At 35.0% G+C, this 23,900-nt stretch overlaps 1 protein-coding gene across 1 annotated transcript in view; it reads right to left on the bottom strand.

Annotated features, from left to right (window-relative positions):
- Nucleotides 1-23,350, bottom strand: part of LOC143237329 (TWiK family of potassium channels protein 7-like) — a 100,240-nt gene extending 76,890 nt beyond the window's left edge. The window contains exon 1 of the mRNA XM_076476452.1: nucleotides 22,128-23,350. Within this exon, the coding sequence (XP_076332567.1) occupies nucleotides 22,128-22,578 (451 nt within the window). The 5' untranslated portion in view covers nucleotides 22,579-23,350. The remainder of the gene's footprint in view (nucleotides 1-22,127) is intronic.
- Between the last annotated feature and the right edge of the window lie 550 nt (nucleotides 23,351-23,900).

Here is a 23,900-nt window from a genome sequence, read left to right as displayed (position 1 = left end):
CACATTTTATTTAAGGATAATGTATTGTAAGAATAACTGATAAATAAGCGGAATGCGTGTTGTTGTTGGTGGTTTTTTTTCCTTTAGTTTATTCGGTACGATGTTTAGTGTAGAGATGCATAATGGGCTAGTAACGCACTGTACACCAGTACCAAGAAAAACCAAACCCCAGATGTTCACATTCAAAGTCCACAGACTTTCCGTTATATAACAGAGGTACTTTTTCATTTCAAGTACGATTAAAATACATCAGAATTTAAATGCTATCCTCATGGAATATTCTCAAATATAGTGATGGAAAATTCTATAGTGTTATCTTTTTTGTAATATTTACGTTACTTTTAACTTTGATGTTGTTTTTTGAAGATATTTTTATCCATAGTTCATAATAACAATATAACATAATCCGATTCAAATGTTCTCTGTCTTACAATGTATAGTTTGCCACGTTTGAGACTACTTTCTTTGTGTATATATAGGCTTAACCAGATGGTTAGTGCTTAACTCGCAATCTGAGGCTCGTGGGTTAAAATCAGTGTGTCTCATCAAACACTCTTTCAGCCGTGGGAGCGTTATAATATTAAGATTCATCCCACTGCTCGTTGATAAAAGAGTAGCCCAAGAGTTGGAGGCGGGTGGTGATGACTAGTTGTCTTCCCTCTAGTCTTACACTGCTAAATTATGGACAGCTAGAGCAGATAGCCCTCGTGTAGCTATGTGCGAAATTCAAAGACAAACAAGTGTATACATACTGAGACTTAACCACACTTTATAACAGCAATGACCGAACCTCATGCTGGTCTTGGAACTACTTTATCCATCGTTGATTAGGTTTGATTTGGTGACCGTGGTTAAGGATAATTAATTAATAAATGCTGTCTGTTTTTATTCTAATAGATGTTTGCGAATGTCTTCGTGGATAATCTTAGTCTGTAAATTCTGAACAAATTTCCATAAAACCTCCAAAATGAGTCGGCATCCAAAATCCGACAGTATTTACGTATGCGAAAGGCACAAAAAGTTTATTGGAGTTGAATTTTATATAATCAGTGATGTCGATAAAACCCACTTGTAGAGAAATATATATGCAAAAACGGCTCGTTTGGTTTGAGAAAATATTTTACGTAGAAGAGCGAACAACGTTCACAAAGCCTGTGAACCTGACGATGACCGAAGAAGGTCGAAACGTTGTTCGCTCTTCTACGTAAAAATATTTTCCCAACCCAAACGAGCCGTCTTTGCATATATATGAATTTTATATAGCTGAACAGAGCTACTGAGATTCCTATTTCGTTAACTATTTTTCTCGTGAAAACAGTTGTTGATTAAGAGACTTGTGGGCCTTCATGAACTTGAAACCTTTGTTCGTTATTTAGTATTTTTTATAAAATAGAATAAAATACTCCTAATTTTATAATAATGATTTTGGGGGGGAGGGTTGGAGAATTCTCATTTGAAATTGTAGCCATCATTTTGTGGATTAAAGTGATTATTCTCTGGATGGTCTCGGTGTGTCGTTTAGAACATTCACAGGTTCTGTTTTTAAAGACACAAATAATTTATTTTCTCAAATAGTTTTTAAATTATTAATAGTACGCTAATTTGTTTTCTTTGAATTCTGAAGGTTGTTTTTGTTGTTTTTGAATTTCGCGCAAAGCTACTCGAGGGCTATCTGCGCTAGCTGTCCCTAATTTAGCAGTGTAAGACTAGGGGGAAGGCAGCTAGTCATCATCACCCACCGCCAACTCTTGGGCTACTCTTTTACCAACGAATAGTGGAATTGACCGTCACATTATAACCCCCCACGGCTGAAAGGGCGAGCATGTTTTGGTGCGACCATCGAATCCGCGACCATCGGATTACGAGTCGAACGCCTCAACACGCTTGGCCATACTGGGCCCTCTTCTGAAGGTTAAAAAGGAAACATAAGTACATTTATAATGAATAGCTGATACTATGGTATTTCTTGACACTTTTGGGGGCCCGGCATGGCCTAGCGCGTAAGGCGTGCGACTCGTAATCCGAGGATCGCGTGTTCGCGCCCGCGTCGCGTTAAACATGCTCACCCTCCCAGCCGTGGGGGTGTATAATGTGACGGTCAATCCCACTATTCGTTGGTAAAAGAGTAGCCCAAGAGTTGGCGGTGGGTGGTGATGACTAGCTGCCTTCCCTCTAGTCTTACACTGCTAAATTAGGGACGGCTAGCACAGATAGCCCTCGAGTAGCTTTCTGCGAAATTCCCAAACAAACAAAAACTTGACACTTTTGAATTACTTCAACAGTTGGTTATACGTCAACACTGGTCAATCAGTCTTATTAGTAGGTTGAAACTAAAGATAAAATCATTGTCTTTGCTAAACAACAAAATAGGGTCCCAAGTTGACCCTGGTAAAACTGTGGATTTTGTAGCTGACAAACCAACCTCGAATCCGTTCGATACTACAAAATAATCAAAATGATGCTGTTTCAAAAATAATGAATGATCTCCCAGATCTAAGGTTTATCAGTGATTCAGTATTTTAAATACAGTACTTCATGACTCATCACGATTCTTCGCGGTCTTACGATTTATCAAGCTTTAGAGAAATATAAAATAAGAGTTTTTTTTTTTTTACTCTGTACAATAAATCTCACTGACACTTAAACTGACATGAACTTGATTTACGGAACACTAACGCCTTTATGAGACACATCTTCAGAAATTCCGAGAATTAAGTATCTAATACTGACAAGATATCTGATGCCATCCTAAGTAGAAAAGGAATCTTCCATGAAATCGTCAGAAAAATCTTTTTCAGTCGACAGTATATCGATGAAAAACGTTGTTGGTGTCGTTTAAAATATTTTGCACAAATGGCTATCTGGACATATTTATCCCAAATTCTGAAATGATAAACTGCAAGGAAGGCAGCTAGACAACAGCATCCACCGCCAACTTCTGGGCAACTGCAGTCGAATAATGAGATTTGTCCACTATTTTATATTATATACTTGCGGCCTCAAGTGCAGAATGTGACTGTTGGGGTTTATGCAGTGACGGGTCAAGAACCATAAGTCCTCAGTTCCACAGTTTCGGCCCAAGTTATTTGAGAACGACTCTACACTGTAAATCAGAGTATGCGTCACATTTCATCCAATCTTCAAATATTCTCTGTCTTACAATGTATAGTTTGACACGCTTCAGACCACCTTTTTGTGTATATATAGGCTTAACGCAATATTACACATTTATAGAAAGGACTTAAATGCGCCTAGTAACTTTTAACATTTATGATTATTTTATTGGAACTTATCAACACATAAAGGCACGGCATGGCCAGGTAATTACGGCGCTCGACTCGTAATCTAACATGCTCGCCCTTTCAACCGTTGGGGCGTTATAATGTACGGTCAATCCCACTATTCGTTGGTAAAAGAGTAGCCCAAGAGTTGGCGGTGGGTGGTGATGACTAGCTGTCTTGTCTCTAGTCTTACACTGCTAAATTAGGGATGGCTAGATATCCCTTGTGTAGCTTTGCGCAAATTCCAAAACAAAACAAACTATAATGGCACAAATGAAATTAAAATACATACAAAGTTAAACAAATTGATAATTCGAAAAGTTTTTATAACGTTAAATCCCACGTGTTAAGAACGAAATTTCATTAAATAATGGGCTTCATATTTATGACAAAAAATCACACTAACTTGTAGACATTTTTCATCGAACGGCTAAAGTAGTCCATTTCTGATTCCAACTCAATATTGGATTTCAGACTAGTCTTTTATTTAGCACAAGCCACTAATCGTTACGCTTTTCGCTCAATTTCAACACCCCAGAACTAGGCTTAGCCACAACAGCAAATAATTTATTTTATCTGCAATTTAGTGTAATGATTATTACAAGTATTAGGTCTAATAACCTCTTTTAATTCTATTTGCAACAAAGTGCTATTAAAAGAGTATTTTGATTTTCCAATATACTCGCAGCACGGGTACAAAAGGATTTATAAATAATATTGTTTATATAGATAATTAAAACAAAATTTAGGAATACAATACTGTTTTAGCATTAACGTTCTCACGGCAATTGGACGCAAACCATAAACCTTTGGTTTCACAGTCCGGGCATGTTGAATCCTAAGAAAAGCCTGGTGGGTAAATGAAGCAAGGATAACACCACTATTCAAAAACTGTCATGAAAATTACAACAAATTTTGCGAGTATGTGTTGGAATTTCCTCAAAACAAACTTCACTAGCATGTTTAGTAACAAACAGGAAATGTATCAACAAATATCATACGTGATGAAATAAGGAGTCTGTCTCGTATTTGACTAATTGCATCTAAACTATATAACACCACAAGATTATAGTTATTCGAGCATAAGAAAAATAAAAAGGAAAGAAAGCAAGGTCTCTGCTTGTGCGGCAAACATACAAACAGACAGTTATTTTTGTATAGGCAGATTGCCAGGTCGAGCAACTGGAACCGCTCGTATTGTCTCCGAAGTGAAGGCTATTTTAAACAACTTGCGCCGTGGCTGACCTTCCACAGAGAATGACGAAATACAATTATAAAAAAATAACAACACGAATATTTAGGTCAGCCCCAAGACTAAATAATGAAAGAGAGTTTTCTACAATTATGACTCATACACGATTTACATAGAGACTAGGATACAACCTGTGGGCCTGGGGCCGTCATTACGTTACACTAGCTCGAAAAGTATCGTATTACCCAACAGAATTTCCATTCAGACGAGTTAAGCGACCTCTGTTGTTGAATAAAAATAAGACTAATTCTGTTTGTATCTTCCCAAAACAGTACGTAATGAAAAATACTAACCATATCCAAAAAGACTGGAAAATGTTGAAACGTCAGCCATCTTAACTTATGTGGATCCTCAAAATGTGTTTGTAATATCACATTATTAGTATTGAAGATGAAAAAGGACTAACTGAAACATTTATCTCACATCAAGGAGAGTTAAAAAGGGCTTACAATTGTTTTCCAGAAACGATTTCGTACATTTATAGAGATGTTATATGATTCTGATAATCAGCTCATGGAACCAAAGCTGCAAGGAACAGGAGGCGTAGAACCACTCACTACCAAACAAAACATTAAATTAGGCTGGCCTTTGTCATCATAACTGATCACTTTAAAAGGTAATTAGAGCTTTTTAAAACGACACAAAGAAAACAAAAATATTCTACAACACCTGTTACTAGCAACAAATTAACTACCAAATTCTACTTCAAATTCAACAATTGGATGAAATTGTAAAAAACTATTTTCAGCAGTCAAATTCTCTATATGAAGCTATAGCCAGCTTCAAATACAAAGGATTGTCATGTTTTCCTGGCAATGGTGAAATCCCTAATTTCAGTGACTTTTTACAGTGACTTAATAATTTACAATCCTATCCTATTACCTCCGCAACGCAGTGGCACAGCGACATGTCCGCGCACTCGCAATGCTAAGAACCGGGTTTCGTTACCCGTGGAGGGAGAGCACAGATAATCCAACGTGTAGCTTTGTGTTTATTCTAAACAAACAAAACACCTTACTCTCTATCTTTCTTACACACACGAGATTAAAGTTTTGCTGGAAGGTTTTCCTTAATTTGTTGGATTAAAGTTTTACGTATACCAATTACCTTAAGTATACAATAACCATTACTCTGGCCCAATGAATACAGAATGCTACTTCCTGTGGGACAAACTTACGCTCCTTTCAACCATTCAGCACCAATGGACCATTTTGTGGAATTAACCTGGGTTTCCTTTTCCCATGGTCTAATAATGAAACTTATCGTATTACAGAATGGTACTACAAATAGCTTGTATTTGTACTATTCCTTATCACTGTAATATGCACATAGAAATCTAATAACAAGTATTCTCTTTAGCAAACATTTTCTTAATTGTAATTCTAAGATTTGTTTGTTTGTTTGTTTGCTTTGAATTTTGCGCAAAACTACACAAGGGCTATCTGCGCTAGCTGTCCCTAATTTAGCAGTGTAGGACTAGAGAGAAGGCAGCTAGTCATCACCACCCACCGCCAACTCTTGGGCTACTCTTGTACCAACAAATGGTGGGAATGACCATCACATTATAATGCCCCACGGCTGAAAGGGTGAGCATGTTTGGTGCGAACCATTTTCAGAATGTTGGATTATATTCCTTTTTAACCATATCTAGTTGTGGTTAGGTTCACAATAAAATTGATTTAATAGCATTTAGCTTTAAATATAATCTTGTAAGAAAATGGCTCACATTGAGTAAAATGTTTTAAGGGAAAACCACATTTATGATTAAACTCCTTGTGAAAATTTCGTAAGCATACCTTACTTGAAGCTAACACTTGAATTACATTAAGTATGAGAGAAAACTAAGTAGAAGACAACGCCAGTTTTTACAGTGTTTAAAAAAACATTCATAAAACTCAGATTTGTACCAAGAAAATCATGTCATCAAAAGTCAACTGTGGTAACGGTACGAAATAGAAACACAACTTGTAACCGAAATTAAATATAATAAAATATCATAATCATCTGAAACGTTGAATATACGAAAAATAACTGTACAAACAATTAAAGAATGAAAGGATGAAAAACTACAGTTGTAAGACATTATCCATTTGCCCGTCATTTAACCTTTCGTGCGATTTGAAAGGTAAAAGACTGCTATTTAGGCTATATCCGTATATTTGGTAGAGGAAACTTTACTTCCCTACCATTCGTGACATTTCAAGAACAGTGAGAACAAGTTAGTATTGGTGTGGTATTAAATACTTGAAATCAGAATATTGAAACGGTGATCCTCTTTTTATACGTTGAGAGAATGATGATCCACATTGTTCAGTTTTCCTATAGATTATTGGCGTGAAAGCGACACCGCATTCTGCTAACGACACTCGGAGACATTTGAAGTCAATGTGTAAGTCTTTTATGATTGCTCGTTTCCATGTGAGTGAAAACTTCAGGTGTCTTTTGTGTGTCACACAAGATAATGTGAAGTCATTGGATACATCATAGGCTGACTTGGGAGAATAACAATGGACTGAGATAGTTATTGTTGATGTTTTATAACAATGGTGTTGGCTTCGGTTCGGTTAGTAGCTAAACCGTAACCTAAATCCAATTATTAATTGTTAATTTTTGTATATTCAATGTATGTATTTAATGTATGTTATAAAGAGATACAAAATACTTGTTACTTTTTATTATTTATATTTTATCACAAGAGTTACGTGTTTTTATTTCTTCTTTAAAATAGCAAAGAAGAAATAAAAACACAACCCTTAACAATGGATTCTTGAAACACTTGATAAAAAAATGCACACTGAGAATAAACAGGAAAAGAAACACGGGATTATCTCTCTATAGCAGATATCTTCGTGGAAACATACTGAAGTTATGTAAGCAGTATTACGAAGAACAGTAGTCAAAAACCACAACACAGTACCATCGCAGTTAGTACACAACAAACCACCTGAAGATTCTGTGAACAGGAAAAACATCATTCACAATATTGCTTGTGAATGTTAACACGTTAAAAAACACTAACAAACGTTAAAACTCAGGAGTATAATGGATATAAAAGATCAAAAAAGCTGATTTATCAGCAATAACTCATTATTTCAAAGAAGGAAACTATTAAACAATACTAAAATAATAAGATGAAAAAACTTCTACATCAAATATCTGATAAAAAAGGTAGTCGACTTAAAAACATTCAAACGGCTGATTCAAGTTGTAACGGGGAAGACTCCAGGCAAGTGATAATGCACTATCTAAAAGTTTCAGATTGGGTACAACAATCATGGAAATAGTATAGGACCTTTCTGGAAATGGCAGAAGACTGACTGGCCAAACATAGAATACCATCTACTTGGGAATTAGTATCTAATAAAATATATTTAAAATAATAAATGTATAAAAAATAAAAAATGATAACTACTGTTTTAAGGATTAAACCGAGATAATCGTAGAGGCTATTAGCAGACATTAAAACTGTTAATATTCGATCATCAGAAGTTCAGTTATGCTTTATTATAGCTGTAACATTACGAACGAATCAAGACTTTATATGTATGTATTTCCATATTTGTGCCTCAAATACATAAAACTAAACAGAAGGCTAGGAAACAAAACATGGCAAGAATATTGGATAAACATAATGAATATGCAGCTTTTACTATTTTTAATAATTATTCAGTAAGACTTTTGCTCTTCTTAAGAGCTGGATGGGGGACGTTGCTAGAGTGCCCGAACTGTGAATTCAAGGATTCATGGTTCTCCAGCTGTTGCCACAAAGAACGAGCTCTACACTTTCAAAGGAGACAAAAGTAACTTAAGAGTTGACGGTGGATGCTTTAACTAGCTGCTTTTCTCTACTTTATGAGTTCAAAATAAAGGACGATCATATGCTGATAACCCTTGTGTAATTCTTTGTAAGACAATTCTGGGACAAAATTATTTGGTAACGAGGAATCCACTTTGAGATTAATACAGTTTGAAAATGGTTGGAATGGGTAACGAAAAAAAACATATTAACATTTTAATGCAAACTTACAATAGTTTGACAACATTTTCCCGTTATCAGGTACTTTTCTCAACTCGATTAATAACTGGTTCACAACTAGTATAATTACAGTGCCCCACTACCAGCATCCGACGTGAGTACCCGCCAAATGAAGCGTGGAAATAATAGCTTTTCCTCCTTTCTTCTCATTGTGTATACACTTAATATATTCGCCTTTCAAGTGTTGTAGTGCACAGCACGTAGAAGATCAACACTGGGCAAACGTTAAAATTCCAAGTGTCGCTTCTGTTTCGTAACACCAACAAATTTATTTTTAATGCCATTTCAGCGAGACAAACTTCTCCAACCTCCAACAGAACATTTAGCATTTGGAATTTAGAGAGACTTTGACAGACAAGCCATTCTCTCGCTAGAAGTAGTTGTGTTAGGAATTAAAAGTTAGTTTTAGTGGCAATCCTTATATTCGAACTAGCTGGACAGATAAGACCTGACAATTTTCACTCGTTCTCAGCTGGTGAGCTCTTATATGTTCATATCACATATTTAGACTCCTACAAAAAGTGAACGAATCAATTGTTATGAAAAAAGTCTGTTTTGCTTTGAATGTTTCGCAAAGATACATGAGGACTAGATGCGCTAGCTGTGCCTAATTTAGCAGTGTAAGACTAGAAGGGAGACAACTTTTAATCACTACCCACCGCCAACTCTTGGACTACTTTTTTACCAACGAATAGTGGAATTGACAGTCACTTTAAAATGCCCTCACAGTTGAAAGGGCGAGCAGCTATAAAAAGAGAGAGAGACGACCTAATTTAAAATAAAAATCACACGTTGGTTAATGATAAAAAATACAAAAAAACATCACAACTGTGTTGCTATTGCATTCATGTAGCCAAATAATCAATCATTACAGACATGAACACTTGTTACCCTTTTACTGCAGAGATATAAAATTGATTCATGTTCCTTTCCGTTTGTGTCAATAGACATACCATTTCTAGCTGTAAGAAAAACGCTAACATGTGTTAAGCCTATTTTGTGTTTATTATTACTGTTCAATATTTTTTGTTTAAAATATATCAAAGCCAGAAAATGGTTTACGTTGTTTTGCCTGTGGTTCATCGACACTGACAGCGTAAAAAAAAAATAATTATAAACACATTTTCAACTGGCCTTCGAACATGAACATTGAAATGCGATAGAGTAAACGTTTCAAACATAAAAGCAGAGCCTTTGTTTGAAGTATATATATACATGTATTGTTTATTGAAATCCACAGAATAATAAATTGTTTGTTTATGGTTAAGCACAAAGTTACACAATGGGCTAGCTATTTTTTGCAGCACGAGTATTTGGTTTGGTTTGTTTTTAATTTCGCGCAAAGCTATTCGAGGGCTACATGCGCTAGTCGTCCCTAATTTAACAGTGTAAGACTAGAGGGAAGGCATCTAGCCATCACCATCCACTGTCAACTCTTGGGCTACTCTTTTATCAACGAATAGTGGGAGTAATCGTCACTTTATAACGCCCCCACGGCTGAAAGAGCGAGCATAATTGGTGTGATGGGGATTCAATTTCGCGACCTTCCGAGAAGAGTCGAGCACCTTAACCACTTGGTCATGCCATGCTGCAATGCGAGTATCGAAACCACGATTTCAACTTTATAATCCCACAGAGGGTAGTAATGTAAGTAATGAACAGATCAAAGATATTCAATTACAGTTAAAACAAGACTTAATACAATAATATGTATACATATTATTATAACAGGTCTTCTTCCTTATTGATGTTTTTGTTTTTAATTCATAAAGTGATATTTTTTATTGAAATCAAATTCAATCTCTGTTTGAAGCCATTTTAGAAACTCATAAATAACTTCGCATTGGGACGTAATCATTGTCACTTTTTATCTAAATAGTACATTCTAATTGTTTTGCCTTGAGAACGTGACATCGCCAACCGTTTAGTTTAAAATCTTTCAGAGTTCCTGTAATAAGTTAAGAATACCCAGGTGTATAGTTTCCAATGATAATGCAAAACTTGAATGGATAGAATATTTCGTTACACGTTATAAAATGATTAAGACTACCCAAATACGGCAATTGTCACGTAACACGTTACTTCACAATTAAAAAAACCTGTGGCTTATTGAACACGATATTGAATTCTGATTAATGTAGACCACGATCGCGGAATATGTTGGCGCCTTTAACAAAAACATGTTAATAATCAGAATTGGCCGAAGCCTAATGGTTAAGTCTATAGGACTTCAAATCGAAGAGTCCAAGATTCGAGACATGATATCACCGACTACGCCCACCACTTTCAGCTGAGGGTGAATAATGAACGTAGCGGAGAAAGTCTTTGGATAATGGGTGCTTCTGACTGACCGTCTTCCTTCTTGTTAATAGCTCACATTTAAGGACGACTACGCCTAAATCATAGGGCTAGCTGAGCTAGCTGATCAGTCCATATAAGCGTGAGATATTTTCAAGTTGAAAACTCAAATCCAAATACTTTCAAAGCTTAATGTTATCATGTTATGGTGGAATGTTTTCATTTTGTAACATAACCTAAATTTTCAGTTTTTGTTGGTAAGAAAGAGTAAATTGATAGGTTGAAATAACACTTTTAAAAGTTATTGTTTTTTTTTTCCACTGCCTGATGAGCACCTAATGGATTACACTTCCTTGACACATGACGATTTTACGTAGCTTAAAAACAACAACAACAAATATTTTCGGCGAAGAATAAAAAATATTCTATCTATACTTATAGAAAATTTACATAATAAGTTGAAAAAAGATCCAATGACACAAAGTTAAAAATAAGAGGTAATCCTCATTAGCCGTGGCACTTGAAATTAGTTTAAGCAGAAATGTAGGAAAATAATCTATGACACCTTTTTTCTTATTAAATATATTTTTATGCATAAGCAATACCAAAGGTGGGGTGAAACTTTTATTACTTATCAGGATCTCTACTAGCCTACCCTCAAATTGAAATTATTTTAAGTATGATTAGAATAAACTAACCTATGAGGTTTTGGGCGTGTTTAAATACATCAATCGAAATAGCATGGTCTCCTGAGTTAAAAACTTTAATTAGATCTCAAATCGGTCAATAGATAATGAAGCTATGAGCTAAAAGTTTGTACTTGAAAAAAACAACAACTGAAAACCGTTTTATGAGGCGTTGCGGGTAATAAAAAACAATCATTTTTCATAAAGAAGAAAAGCGTCATTAAAATGGGTTTTAATAAACCTACAAAAGGATCAGACTTTACAGAAACTTTAGTTAGGCATTCGCCACATTTTAAAACGAAGAGGATGTCAATTTTAATTAAATTTTCTATAAAGTAATTAATCCCAATCATGAATTCAACAGTAAAAAGTAAAATGGATTAAACTTTAAAGAAAAATTAGTTGGACATTCATCGGATACAACATAATTAGCTCGCATTATGAGACTGAATAAAGAATATATTAACGCGTTTTGCATGGAACACGGTTGAATATTTATCACTTGTTAAAGTGTATATAAGGCTCAACTGCATTTTAACAAACTAGTCTGTATTACACGTGTACAAAACATGGTTTGTTTGTGTCCTCTAATAAGATAAGTAAGCATAAATACGTGTATTTGCACTATTACTGTCCACAAAGGTATAATAAAATAACTACAAATTATTGTGCTACTTGTTCACTATTTCTGGCTTTTTTTTTCACTTTCAAATCATGAACTGTTGACAGTTATATATGTCTGTGTGTGTGTTGGGTAGATATAACTAATAGATAGAACATGCGCATTGCACTAGAGCTAATCTTCTCTGTTATATTTTTAGTTACTTATTACAACTTAGTTGTTGTTTTTTGTTACCATCGTCTGTAGTACAGTACATCATAGGTAATATTGTAGTATCTTCTAGACTACTAGAGTCTAGTATTTACTCCTGTGAGAAATTTCATAGGAAAATATTCACCACCGCGGCGCCGCATTTTTCTAAATTTATTTTTATTTTTAAAAATGTATTAAAATAAATCTTGTGGGTTAAAAGATTTACAAAAAAAATTAAATAACTATGGTTGCGTAAACAGCAAGTTTCGCTTCTTCAATGAAGATATAATACAAAAACTAGCCCTAATTAAATACATTTAGTCGTACGAAATAAAAGCTAATTCGCTCACCGTGACTGTGTCATTCCATCCTTTATCCTAATTCTCTATCGTTTAAGAAACTCAAAAGAAAATTGTTTCTAAGGAGTTTTCCAATACTGTGGCAGAAGTTACGACGAAACTTTACGAAAAGCATGACGTGCTGGAAATATGAACATTCTTCAGGTCATTATGAAATGAACAGAACATTCGCATTAAGCTGGAAGAATGTACACTTATTTTATTGTTGTTTTCCTTGTTCCTGATAACAAGGTCGCACAACTAACTACCTACACTATGCCCACTGCATGAACGAAGCTCCAAATATTAGCGTTATATTCCCTTAAACTTAATGATGAGTCATCCAAGAGGAGGATGGATGGATGTACTAATGGTATTAAAAAATCTAGAAGTTTTCCGAATGCGTCTCAAGTTTCAGCGTTTAATGTAATAGAATAATATCTCAAACGTGAATAAAGAACGAATTCTAAAAACAAACCTACGAAACCTGTAATTTCAATGATTGCTAAGAGCTTTTACACTATGCGTGATAAGTGAGTCTGTAGAATACATGCTACGGTTTTCAGTGTGTCTATCTAGTTTTCCGATTTATACAAAAACAGAAAGAAAACTGACATCAGAGCATGTATAGTATACACGAATCAACAACTGTATATATTTTGATGTATAATAAAACACAACTAATGGAAATACTGAATTAAAGAAAGTGGATAATTCAGTGATATTAGACAATCCCGAAAGGTTTAACAACTTCATATTGTTCATATCGATGTATTCACGTAATTACAGGTGCACCTACTACCAGTTAAATCTATTCGTAGATGTTCCAAATCAAGTGTGAACAAACCAATGAAAAAATACACATCTCATAAGCGCCATCACACATAAACAAGGCACTGCTTTGATATAGTTTGATGAAATAACAAAAATCAAAAATAAAAGAGAAAAGAAATCGTGGTTTAAAACAGGAAATTCATGTGTGTTTCTGTTCTAAGTTTTTATTTATATACCAAGGAAGAAAATGTTCGAAATGACCGAATTTTCACAGTTTAAAATCAATATTAAATTATGTTCAAGAGTAGAGTTCTCATTCGTATGATCGTGTATTTCATAATATAAACTTATTTTAGTAATATTTATGATATTAAACAAAAATAGCGAGACACTGACACGTTTTTTTAAAAAAACAAGTATAAAAAATCTCTGATGTTTTCACATACTGAGGAATATAAATTTTTAGTCATACAATTTCCACTGTTCACTACCAAACAAGTATTAGAATTACTTAGATTACTGCAACTCTATAAATACTTAAATTCACGAAATCATTTTACGTATTTAACAGACATTCTTATAAATATATTCGTAATATAAGAGAGAAACTTACTTTTTAAGTATTAATAGCTGAAAACTGAAACTTTTTTTTTCATAGCAATTGTAAGATCGTTAGAGGTAGCGAACTGTAAGCCTACATTTTTAACTAAGCATGAAATAAGAATTTTAAAAAAATCTCCCAGTCTCCTTTTCTTTTGTATGTTATGAATAGACATTTGATGTTATGTATCGTTATATGTTGTTATTATTCCTGTAAATTCATCTTTAGAAGCACATTTAATAAGTGTAGTTTTGACATTGTGGGTAATATAAGTTTTAGCGTTAATGTTCTCATAATATTGATGCCAAAATGCGTATGTCTTTCACTTCTAGGCGTATCTAATCGAAAATAATTTGTTTTTAATTTTGCTTCACGTGTATTGAGCAAATTATCAGGTTAATTTTGCAAATGTGCACTCATTTATACAGTATAGCTCTTTTACTTTGTTCAAAGTTTCCTCATGGATAAAGTAAAACTGAGATTTCATAACATGAACAGTAAAACATTTCATAAAACACATAGAAATGTAATCTTAGTACTGTTCAATAAAAACTCATCAATCGCTTTCACGGACAAACGTCTTATGATAAAAAGGTTATACCAGAATCGTTGTTATAAGTACATACAAAACCACGACTTCAGCGGGACAGATGTATGGCATGTAAATTTTTTTGTTCTCTTATTTTTCAGAAAATTGTTTTGACAAGACAAAATTACGTTTAACTTTGCCTTCTCGTATGCTATTATCTTACAAATGATAAAAAATAAAAACTATTTCGGAGGCATCATTAAAAAAAACTATGAGCTTCACACAAAATAATGAATAACAGAATGTTTTTAATTGACTAGCTAAACGTCCTGGCGCGGCATGACCAGGTGGGTTAAGGCGTTTGACTCGTCATTTGAGGGTCGCGGGTTCAAAACCACATCGCACCAAACATGATCGCCCTTTCAGCCGTAAGGGCGTTATAATGTGACCTTCAATCCCACTATTCGTTGGTAAAAGAGTAGTCCAACAGTTGGCGGTGGGTAGTAATGACTAGCTGCCTTCCCTCTAGTCTTACACCGCTAAATTTGGGACGGCTAGCGCATATAGCTCTCGTGGAGCTTTGCGCGAAATTCAAAACAAACAAACAAACAAAGCTAAAGGTCCAGTGTTCCAGAGGTAACTCCGTTGTTTCTCTGTAAATTTTCATCTGATATTTATTTTAAATCTTTTCACTAAACGCTTGTATTAAGCAGAATATAACCAGATTAAGATTGTAGATTTAAATAACTTCAGGTTTCTTCAGTACGAACGTTAAATGGTTAAGTCAGCAGGCAGAAAACAAATCTCTGCTTGTATGCTTATTTTTTAAGAGCCGAGTAATGTGTGAAACCTCAAACGATAAAATTGGAACTTTCAGAATCTTGTGTTAAAAAACACAGTATCTGAATCTCTGTTCGCCATTAACTTTCTGCGATAACACTTTTTTACGATTATATTTCTTGTCGTCCGTTTATCAAAAATGGTGTTCATCGGTTTTCAGTGTTCAGCTGGTCACAACATGAGCATATCTGTATATATATATATATATATATATCTTAGTTTCCCAAAAGTCAGTTTGACCTAGAGCAACACCCAGTAAAGTGGCTACGTGCTAATGTATTTTCCGATACATCTAGTCTTTCACTGCAACCAGTACGCTGATGGTTTAACGTTTGTTCAACACTGTTTTTTCTAAAATTAATTTCGCACAATTGTTGTATCAGAAGCGTTAAACAAACTGTCTATGAAAACACTTTATTTCAATACTGCGATATTTAAATACAGTCTTTTCCAATGTATTACTTTTATATTACTTTTATAAAACATTCCATGGACCTTCCTCTGTTTTCATAAATCAATACAAAATACAATGTAGTCTTAAGTTAATGGGAAACAGTCATAACGTTAAGTTTTTAACATTATACGCATTTTCAATTTTACAGTGTGTGTGTGTATTTTTCTTATAGTAAAACCACATCGCGCTTTCTGCTGTGTCCACCGAGGGGAACAAACCCCCTGATTTTAGTGCTGTAAATCTATAGACTTACCGTTGTCCCAGCAGGGGACTAATTCTACAGACCATTCAGTTTAACATACTAACCCATAAAAGTATTAAGAGCTAGGATGTGTTAAGCAATGTTCCACTTACATATTTCGTACATTTTTAAAGCTAACTTCATGGGAATCACTGTAATAAGAAAGACTTAACAACTAAATGCTGTTTTTATGTTTGTTTTTTTGTTGTTGCTATTGTATTTGTTAACGACACAGCTACGCAATATACTACCTATGTAGTGCTCACCCAATTACTAACGTTATAAGTCCTCAAACTTAGTGATGAACTACTGGGAGGTTTGAGTCCACGTAGCACCTTAATAAACAATGATGAAGTTCTCTTTCTTTTAGCAGTAACTCAAACACTGAATGTCTGCAAAGGTTGTCTCATTAAACCTGCTCGCCCTTTCAGCCGTGGAGACATTATAATGTGACGATCAATCCCACTACTCGTTGATAAAAGACTAGCCCGAGAGTTGGTAGTGAGTGGTGTTAACTAACTGCCTTCCCTCTACTCGTACGTTGCCAGATTAGGGACGGCTAACACAAATAGCCCTCGTGCAGCTTTGTGCGAAATTCGAAAACAAACAAACTTCTCCTACGGAGCCAGTTAATAATCAATAGAGCTGTTTTTGCGCTTTCCCTTACCCTAAATATGGTTTAAAAGACAATTAGGTTGGGAAAATCTTTTTTTTTTTAATCCGATACGATAGCCACAATCAGTTGTTTTCAAAATGAGAACAAGGTATCACAAATGTCTAAAGTGAAACAGAATGACTTTAGAAAACTTTGGCAAATAACTATAAAAAGAAAAGTGGTGAAACCCAAATAAAAAATATATATATTCAGCTGTTTAGTCAGCACTTCCAATATAAATATAATTCACTTATCCACTGTTCACTTACATCTGCAGAATAATATCAAACAGATAAAACATTAAACAAGAATTAATATGCTGTATAATGATTAGTCATCCAGAAATGTAACAAACTAGTTACACTTCTTTCACTTTCATAAACAACCGTCAACCATGTAGACAATAATTTGACTTCAGGAACCAGTATTTGTTTCACCCATATGTTAGTTAAGGGGCTAGTGTTGTGAATCCGAGAGTTCCTGGTTCAAGGCTCATTTTATTAAAACGTGCATTGGAACCGTTATTGTGATATAAAAGTAAAGTTCAAAACTCACTATTCAGGCAGACAAGATTGGCGATGGTTACTGCCTTTTCTGTAGCCTACTAGTTAACAGTTAGAGAGGGCCCTATGCAGATAGCTCAGTATGCGAAACAAAAAGCAGTAGTTGAATTTTTTTCCTAATTTTTGTACTAGTACCTTCATGCACAAACATACATACACACAGATATATATATATATATGTAAGTATAGAATATATATAACAACCGTATTAAACTTTGAAAGTGTAAAGTCATGGAGAGGTAATTTTAACATATCAAAGATTTTGCTAATGTAGATATAATTTCCTAAGCGCAATGCGTTATTATTACTTCGTCAGATACGTTTCGATTACCAGTTTAATAAATGGAATAGTTGCGCTAAAAATAAACTTGCTTTTATTTATTTTTGTAGCCTTGAAAAGTTGAAAAATCACTTAGACAGTGCAGTGAGTATTTATATTTATACTCAAAATTCATAAATTACGCACTACAAAAAATAGAAACACAGAGAACAGGGTACTCTGTGAGAGTTTGTTTGTTTTTGTTTGGAATTTCGCACAAAGCTACTCGAGGGCTATCTGTGCTAGCCGTCCCTAATTTAGTAGTGTAAGACTAGAGGGAAGGCAGCTAGTCATCACCACCCACCGCCAACTCTTGGGCTACTCTTTTACCAACGAATAGTGGGATTGACCGTCACATTATAACGCCCCCACGGCTGGGAGGGCGAGCATGTTTGCGCGCGACTCGGGTGCGAACCCGCGACCCTCAGATTACGAAGCGCACGCCTTAACGCGCTAGGCCATGCCAGGCCCTCTGTGAGAGAAATAACCATAATGAAGATATTGTACGTTGAATTTTCACTGACATCTTGTCTGTTATTGTTTTTCTGGCAATGCTGTCCGTTGTAACTTAAAATAAAAATAAACGGGAAAGAAAGATGATGGTTTGTTTCAGGATTTTAAAACAAAATACCAAACTAAAAATAACCGCGATTATAATAATTTTTCAAGAGAGGTAATTACATAGCACATCACGTGTAAAAATCCTACGGAAATTTATGTCCCACCCATTGTTAATCTCGGAATTGAAATGTATCCAACCGAAGTAAATCTCTCTGTTTATTTCTTGAACTATTTGTGGTCTTTTCGCTTTACGTTCACAGTTAGTGGCGTAATTATTAAAATATTTTAATGGCTTTTAGACAATAGTTTTTAATATTATTGACAAACTATTTAATTCTTAACAACAAATCACATGAGAAAAAACTGTTGGAAAATTGCTTACCGCTGTCTCACCAAGAGACAGTACAAACTGCGAGGTATAGTTTCGGAACCAAATCCTAATGATATAAATTTGTTATGTTGTGTTAGCTTAGCATTAACATTTGAAAGATCACAAATTTAACGATCCTTAGAGCTAACCAGTGACATAATTATTTCGAACTGATTAGGCTTAGCAGTGGCTCCAAGTTTTAAATTCTGAAGTGTCCTTTCAAGTTTTAAAACCATATCCAGTTTACAGTTTAGAAGATTTTGAATTTGTGTTAGTAAATATATGTGCTAATGAATAAACCAAGCTGCTACACTTTATGCACTACGGAAGCTTAAAAAGACCGATTTTATGCCATGTTGACATAAATAAAAAATATGCTTGAACAATCTCCCAAATACGTTTTGTTGCTTTTTTGAAGCTCAAAAAACTATGTATCTCAGAACGGCTGGTATGGGTATTAACACTTTTATTGATAAATAGGGAAGAACGCTTCGACCTTCCTAGGTCATTCTCAGATTAACCTGAACATGAAGGTCGAAACGTTGTTCTCTGTTTATTAATAAAAGTGTTAATACCGATACCAGCCGTTCTGAGATACATTTTTATTTCAAGTGGGTTTCTCGTCATCAAGAATTACTCAAAAAACTAATATGGTATTTTTATCTATAGATACAATTTTGAAATAAGATGTAAATAAGAAGAAAACCTCAATAGCTGTGACACTTGAAATTATTTTAGGCGGTACTAGAATAAAATAGTCTATGAGATCATTAAATATTGATGACTAGATGATATTGATCTTGGTGTCTAGGAATGTGTGTCTGTTTTTTTATGACAAAGCCACATCGAGGTACCTGCTGTGTCCACCTAACGGAATCGAACCACCAATTTTAGCGTTGTAAATCCGAAGACTTACCGCCGTTCCAGCGGTGGACTGGTGTCTAAGAGATGATTGAATCTTGGTCGGTAAGAGATGGCTTAATTTTGATGACTAAAAATTACTTGAATTTTGGTCAATGAAATCACTATATCTTGTGAACTAGAAAAAGAATGAAACTTAAATGTTGGCGACTGGGAAATAAACGAATTTTGGTAACTAAAAGCTATATGGATTTTAGTGACTAGGAAATGAGTGAATCTTTATTAGTAAAAGATGAATTAATCTTGGTAATTATGAAATAATTGAATCTTGTTGGTTATAAGATAGCTAAATCTTGGTGACTAGAAACGTGACTGAATCTTGGTTATTAGGAGATGATTAAATCTTGGGTATTTAGGAGATTACTGAATCTTCATAACTAGGAAATGACTAAACATCGGTGATTACGAAATAGCTGAGCCTTGGTGTTTAGAAAAATGACTAAATCTAGGTAATTAGAAGATAACAGAATCAGGGTGACTAAAGAAGATGACAGAATTAGGGTAACAAAAGGAGATAACATAATCAGAGCGACTAAAGAAGATGGCAGAAACAGGGTAACTAAAGGAGATGACAGAATCAGAGTGACTAAAGGAGATGACAGAATCATGATGACTAAAGGAGATGACAGAAACAAGGTAACTAAAGTAGATAACTGAATCAGAGTGATTAAAGGAAATAACAGAATAAGGGTGACTAAAGGAGATGACAGAAACAGAGTAACTAAAGGAGATGATAGAATCATAGTGACTAAGAAACGACGTTCATGTCATTCTTCATAATACAAATAATATAAAAATTGTACTTATTCTTGTTTTGTTTTTTTCAAACATCAAACGTTTTTCTATAATAGTCTTTTAATTTAATTATTATTATTAATGTTCGTTATTTATAACCAATCATTTATCTCATGGATTTCTTTCCCGATAACTTTCACCAGATGATGCTCAAATAAAAAATTATGTTTAGTATTTTCAGAATTTTGAAACACTTGGCACATTGATCTACTAATAAAGGCATTTTAAACCATGTAACACTATCAGGTACTGTGTTTCATATGTATTTCAGAAGTAAATCATTTGTTCAGTACAGCAAAATCAAAACACAATTTTCGCACACCCACACGTAACAGTTAAGTTTTGTAATACACTGAATATAAAAAACAGCTATTGTTTTTCTTCTAAATAACCGCTAGTAGGTTGTCGGATATGAAATATGTAAATCAGAAAAATCAACTACAAGTTCGCTAATGATCGTTCTTAATAGCAAACTACTTTTTAAAACTGATTATTTGCATTTTATGTTAAAAATGCAGATACAACCATTATTTTTTAAGGAGCTTAGATAAGTATTTTCATTGACCTAAGCAATAAACCGTTATGGTATTGGTGTTTGTACTAAGTGTAGGATTCTTACATCCCGAAAAAATTTTGCGTTCGCCTACAAACTCATAGCGAATCACTCTGTATTGATCATATGACCCTTGCTTTGTCTGCAGTATCTAGTGCAGTGTGTAATAAGAAATGTTAAATGAGCTTTACAGGGCCAGCCAGTTTATCAGTACGTCACAGTTGATTAACCTCTATATTAATGTAGAAAGCGTGCTATCGGATCATGTTCCATACTAGCAATATTTTTGTTTTCATTTAGTGAAAAAAAATAATGTCCGTGAAGCAACTGGATTATGAGCAGACACGACTTACACAAATGGTAAAGAGGCGAACGTTGGAAGGAGCGCCGATCTATGTGTGTTTGTGAGTGTTTTGTTTTTTTAGTAAGGTCACAACGATCTAGCTGGTGGGTTTACTTTGGGGAATTGAACCCCTGATTTTAGCGTTGTAAACCGAATATGTACCGCTGTCCCAGCAGGAAACGTGCGGATCTTTTAGGTTTGCCAACACAAATACGTAAATCAGCAATGTATCATTTGTAACGTTTCAATGTGCTCTAAATTTATATTGTCTATACATCCTCTCATATCCTCAGTAGCTTTTAAGAAAAATCACATCCTCATGTGTTAAAATCAGTTTACCTAACTTCTCCAAAATTAGATTTATTTTTCCTGTTAAAAAAATTATAACGTTCTTCTGTGCAAAACATCAGATAATGGACTCTCAGGTCTCTCTCTCTTTACCAAGAATGACACCAGGAAACATTGTTCAGTTATGTTTTTCATCGAATATGTTGCTAATGGATCCGTACAATATTGTAAAAGTGTGGAACAACTGATGACATTGGGTTCGTTTGTCACTTGGTTAGCGATGCAGTAAACCTTTTTCATTGTGTCTTTCAAGCTGTGCAATCGCAAATGAAACTTGGCCAGGAAGATGAATAAAACGTAGTTTTTCTCCAGGTAACGTAACTAAACATCGAAAAGTCCTATTGTATCTTAATATTGTCTGAGAAATTCCCTGTCTTTATTTTGTTTGTTTGTCATTTTAGATTTTCTGCAAACTCAATATTTATATAATATATACAAAACAGTACAAATCACGAAATAACATTGTTTTAGTGTATTTGTACTAAACTGTTCATAATATCGTATATAAGAGAAGTGGAATTTATCTTTAGCAAGTTTGATAACTTGGTAACTTACCTATAGTAGTAATAACTGTAAGAGAATATAGGAACGCTCCAGAGAAGGACCATTGCTGAACCGCCCCTAACTCCTTCCCGTCATACCCGTCCTTTACAGCCGCTATCAAGTCTGACTGAAACCGTTTAATTTCTGCAGCTACGAGATGAGTCCAGTTGTCTTTATACAGCACATTCAAGTCGTAAGTGATGTCCCACAGCCGCCTCACGGTCTTCTGCCTCATATCTGTCACTTCCCCTGCCTTTTCTTCTTCGTAAGGAGCCTCCAGCGCCCTGAACGCGAAAGCGCCCATGATGGTGTAGCCGACCACTAGACCACATAAACCGACATGCGAAAACATGAAGGCCGTGAACTTGCGACAGCACGTCTTGCATTTGTTGACCGGCGGACGTTTCTTACCGGAGTAGCGGGAACCACTACGTTTCGTGGAACGCTTTCGCTCTAAAGCCATAGTCAACTGCCACCGAGTGACCAGTGGCCGAGCCGGGCCAACCTTCACAGGTAGCCAGGCTCGGCTCAATATTTACTGTTCCTATACGGTTGTGCCTACGATGAGAGCATACATGAGAGAGAATTCCTTCTATTAGCGTAAAGATTTCAGCAAATCGTAGGCCTTTAGTAGAAAACCAGAAACCATACTCGGCTAATTCTTTCAATACAAAATAGTTTTCATGAAGTTTTTCCAAAATGTCTGTGTGAGGTAGTTGGACAAAGAAAAAAAAACGAACTTTCTTGTGTTCGTCAAAACCATTATGAAAACTCAGATATACAAAACACGTGTTCTAAGGGTTTACATGCAGATGTTAAATAACCTCTTTTTTTTTTTTTTCTTTTCGTTAATTCAAACAGCCATCTTTAACGGGGGTTTAACATGCTGCGATAGATCCTGCAAAACTTGTTTCTCTTTAGATCCGTTGCTTTGAAATAAGTATTTGGAAAAGCAGTTATCCGAGGTGACTAAGTCATACCGACATAGCTTTAACAGAAACAATAAAGAATGCAACGACTGATACATCGTAGAGAGTGACTGTTATGTAGCATTAAGGCTACCTGTAAAACTTCCACAAAATATACCGGTGAAAGTACTCTTCCAGCCTCTTAACGCTGACTGACTCGGGTTCTCAGCGCCCTAGCTCTGCGTGTGGAAGCGTACATCGAGAAAAATTCCTTTATACAACAGCGCTCCCTTTTGGACGTCAGCGAAGGTCGAAACTATCTGACTACACTGAGTAATGAAAGAGTACAAGTCTCAGAATTCTGGAGCATGAAAGTTAAAAAACAAAACAAGAAACGCGAGTCTCGGTATTACACTGGCAGTTTTTACCTAAGCGGCCTAGCGTAGCCAATTAGTGTGTTCGACTATGAATCCAAGGGTTTCTGGCTCGCATCTCTTTGTCACATACACATACACACACAAAGATGATAATCGCGTTGGGGTGCTTTTACGAGAGGAACTATTAAATTCTGTTATTAGATTAGGGTAACCCTAGGATTGAGAGTAAGTTCTGTTGACTAGCTGGCTGCATTCACTCTATTTTATCAATTCGGAATTAGAGACGGCTAGAGCAAATAGCCTATTTGTGGTTTTGCACGAATATATGAAACAAAACAAACCTAACAAAGTACGCTTAGTTAAAAAATAGAAACATTCAAAGCTTTAAACGCCAATGGCACTAAGTGAAGAATGCTACGGCGATAAACATGTTACAAAAACTCAACTTTTGTCAGTAATTAAGTCAGTTTCATCAGGATGATAGCTTGTTGGTTTGTTGC

The sequence above is a fragment of the Tachypleus tridentatus genome, chromosome 13 (genome assembly GCF_004210375.1).
Source record: "Tachypleus tridentatus isolate NWPU-2018 chromosome 13, ASM421037v1, whole genome shotgun sequence".
Lineage (NCBI taxonomy): Eukaryota > Metazoa > Arthropoda > Merostomata > Xiphosura > Limulidae > Tachypleus > Tachypleus tridentatus.
This window is presented reverse-complemented; position numbering and strand designations above follow the sequence as displayed.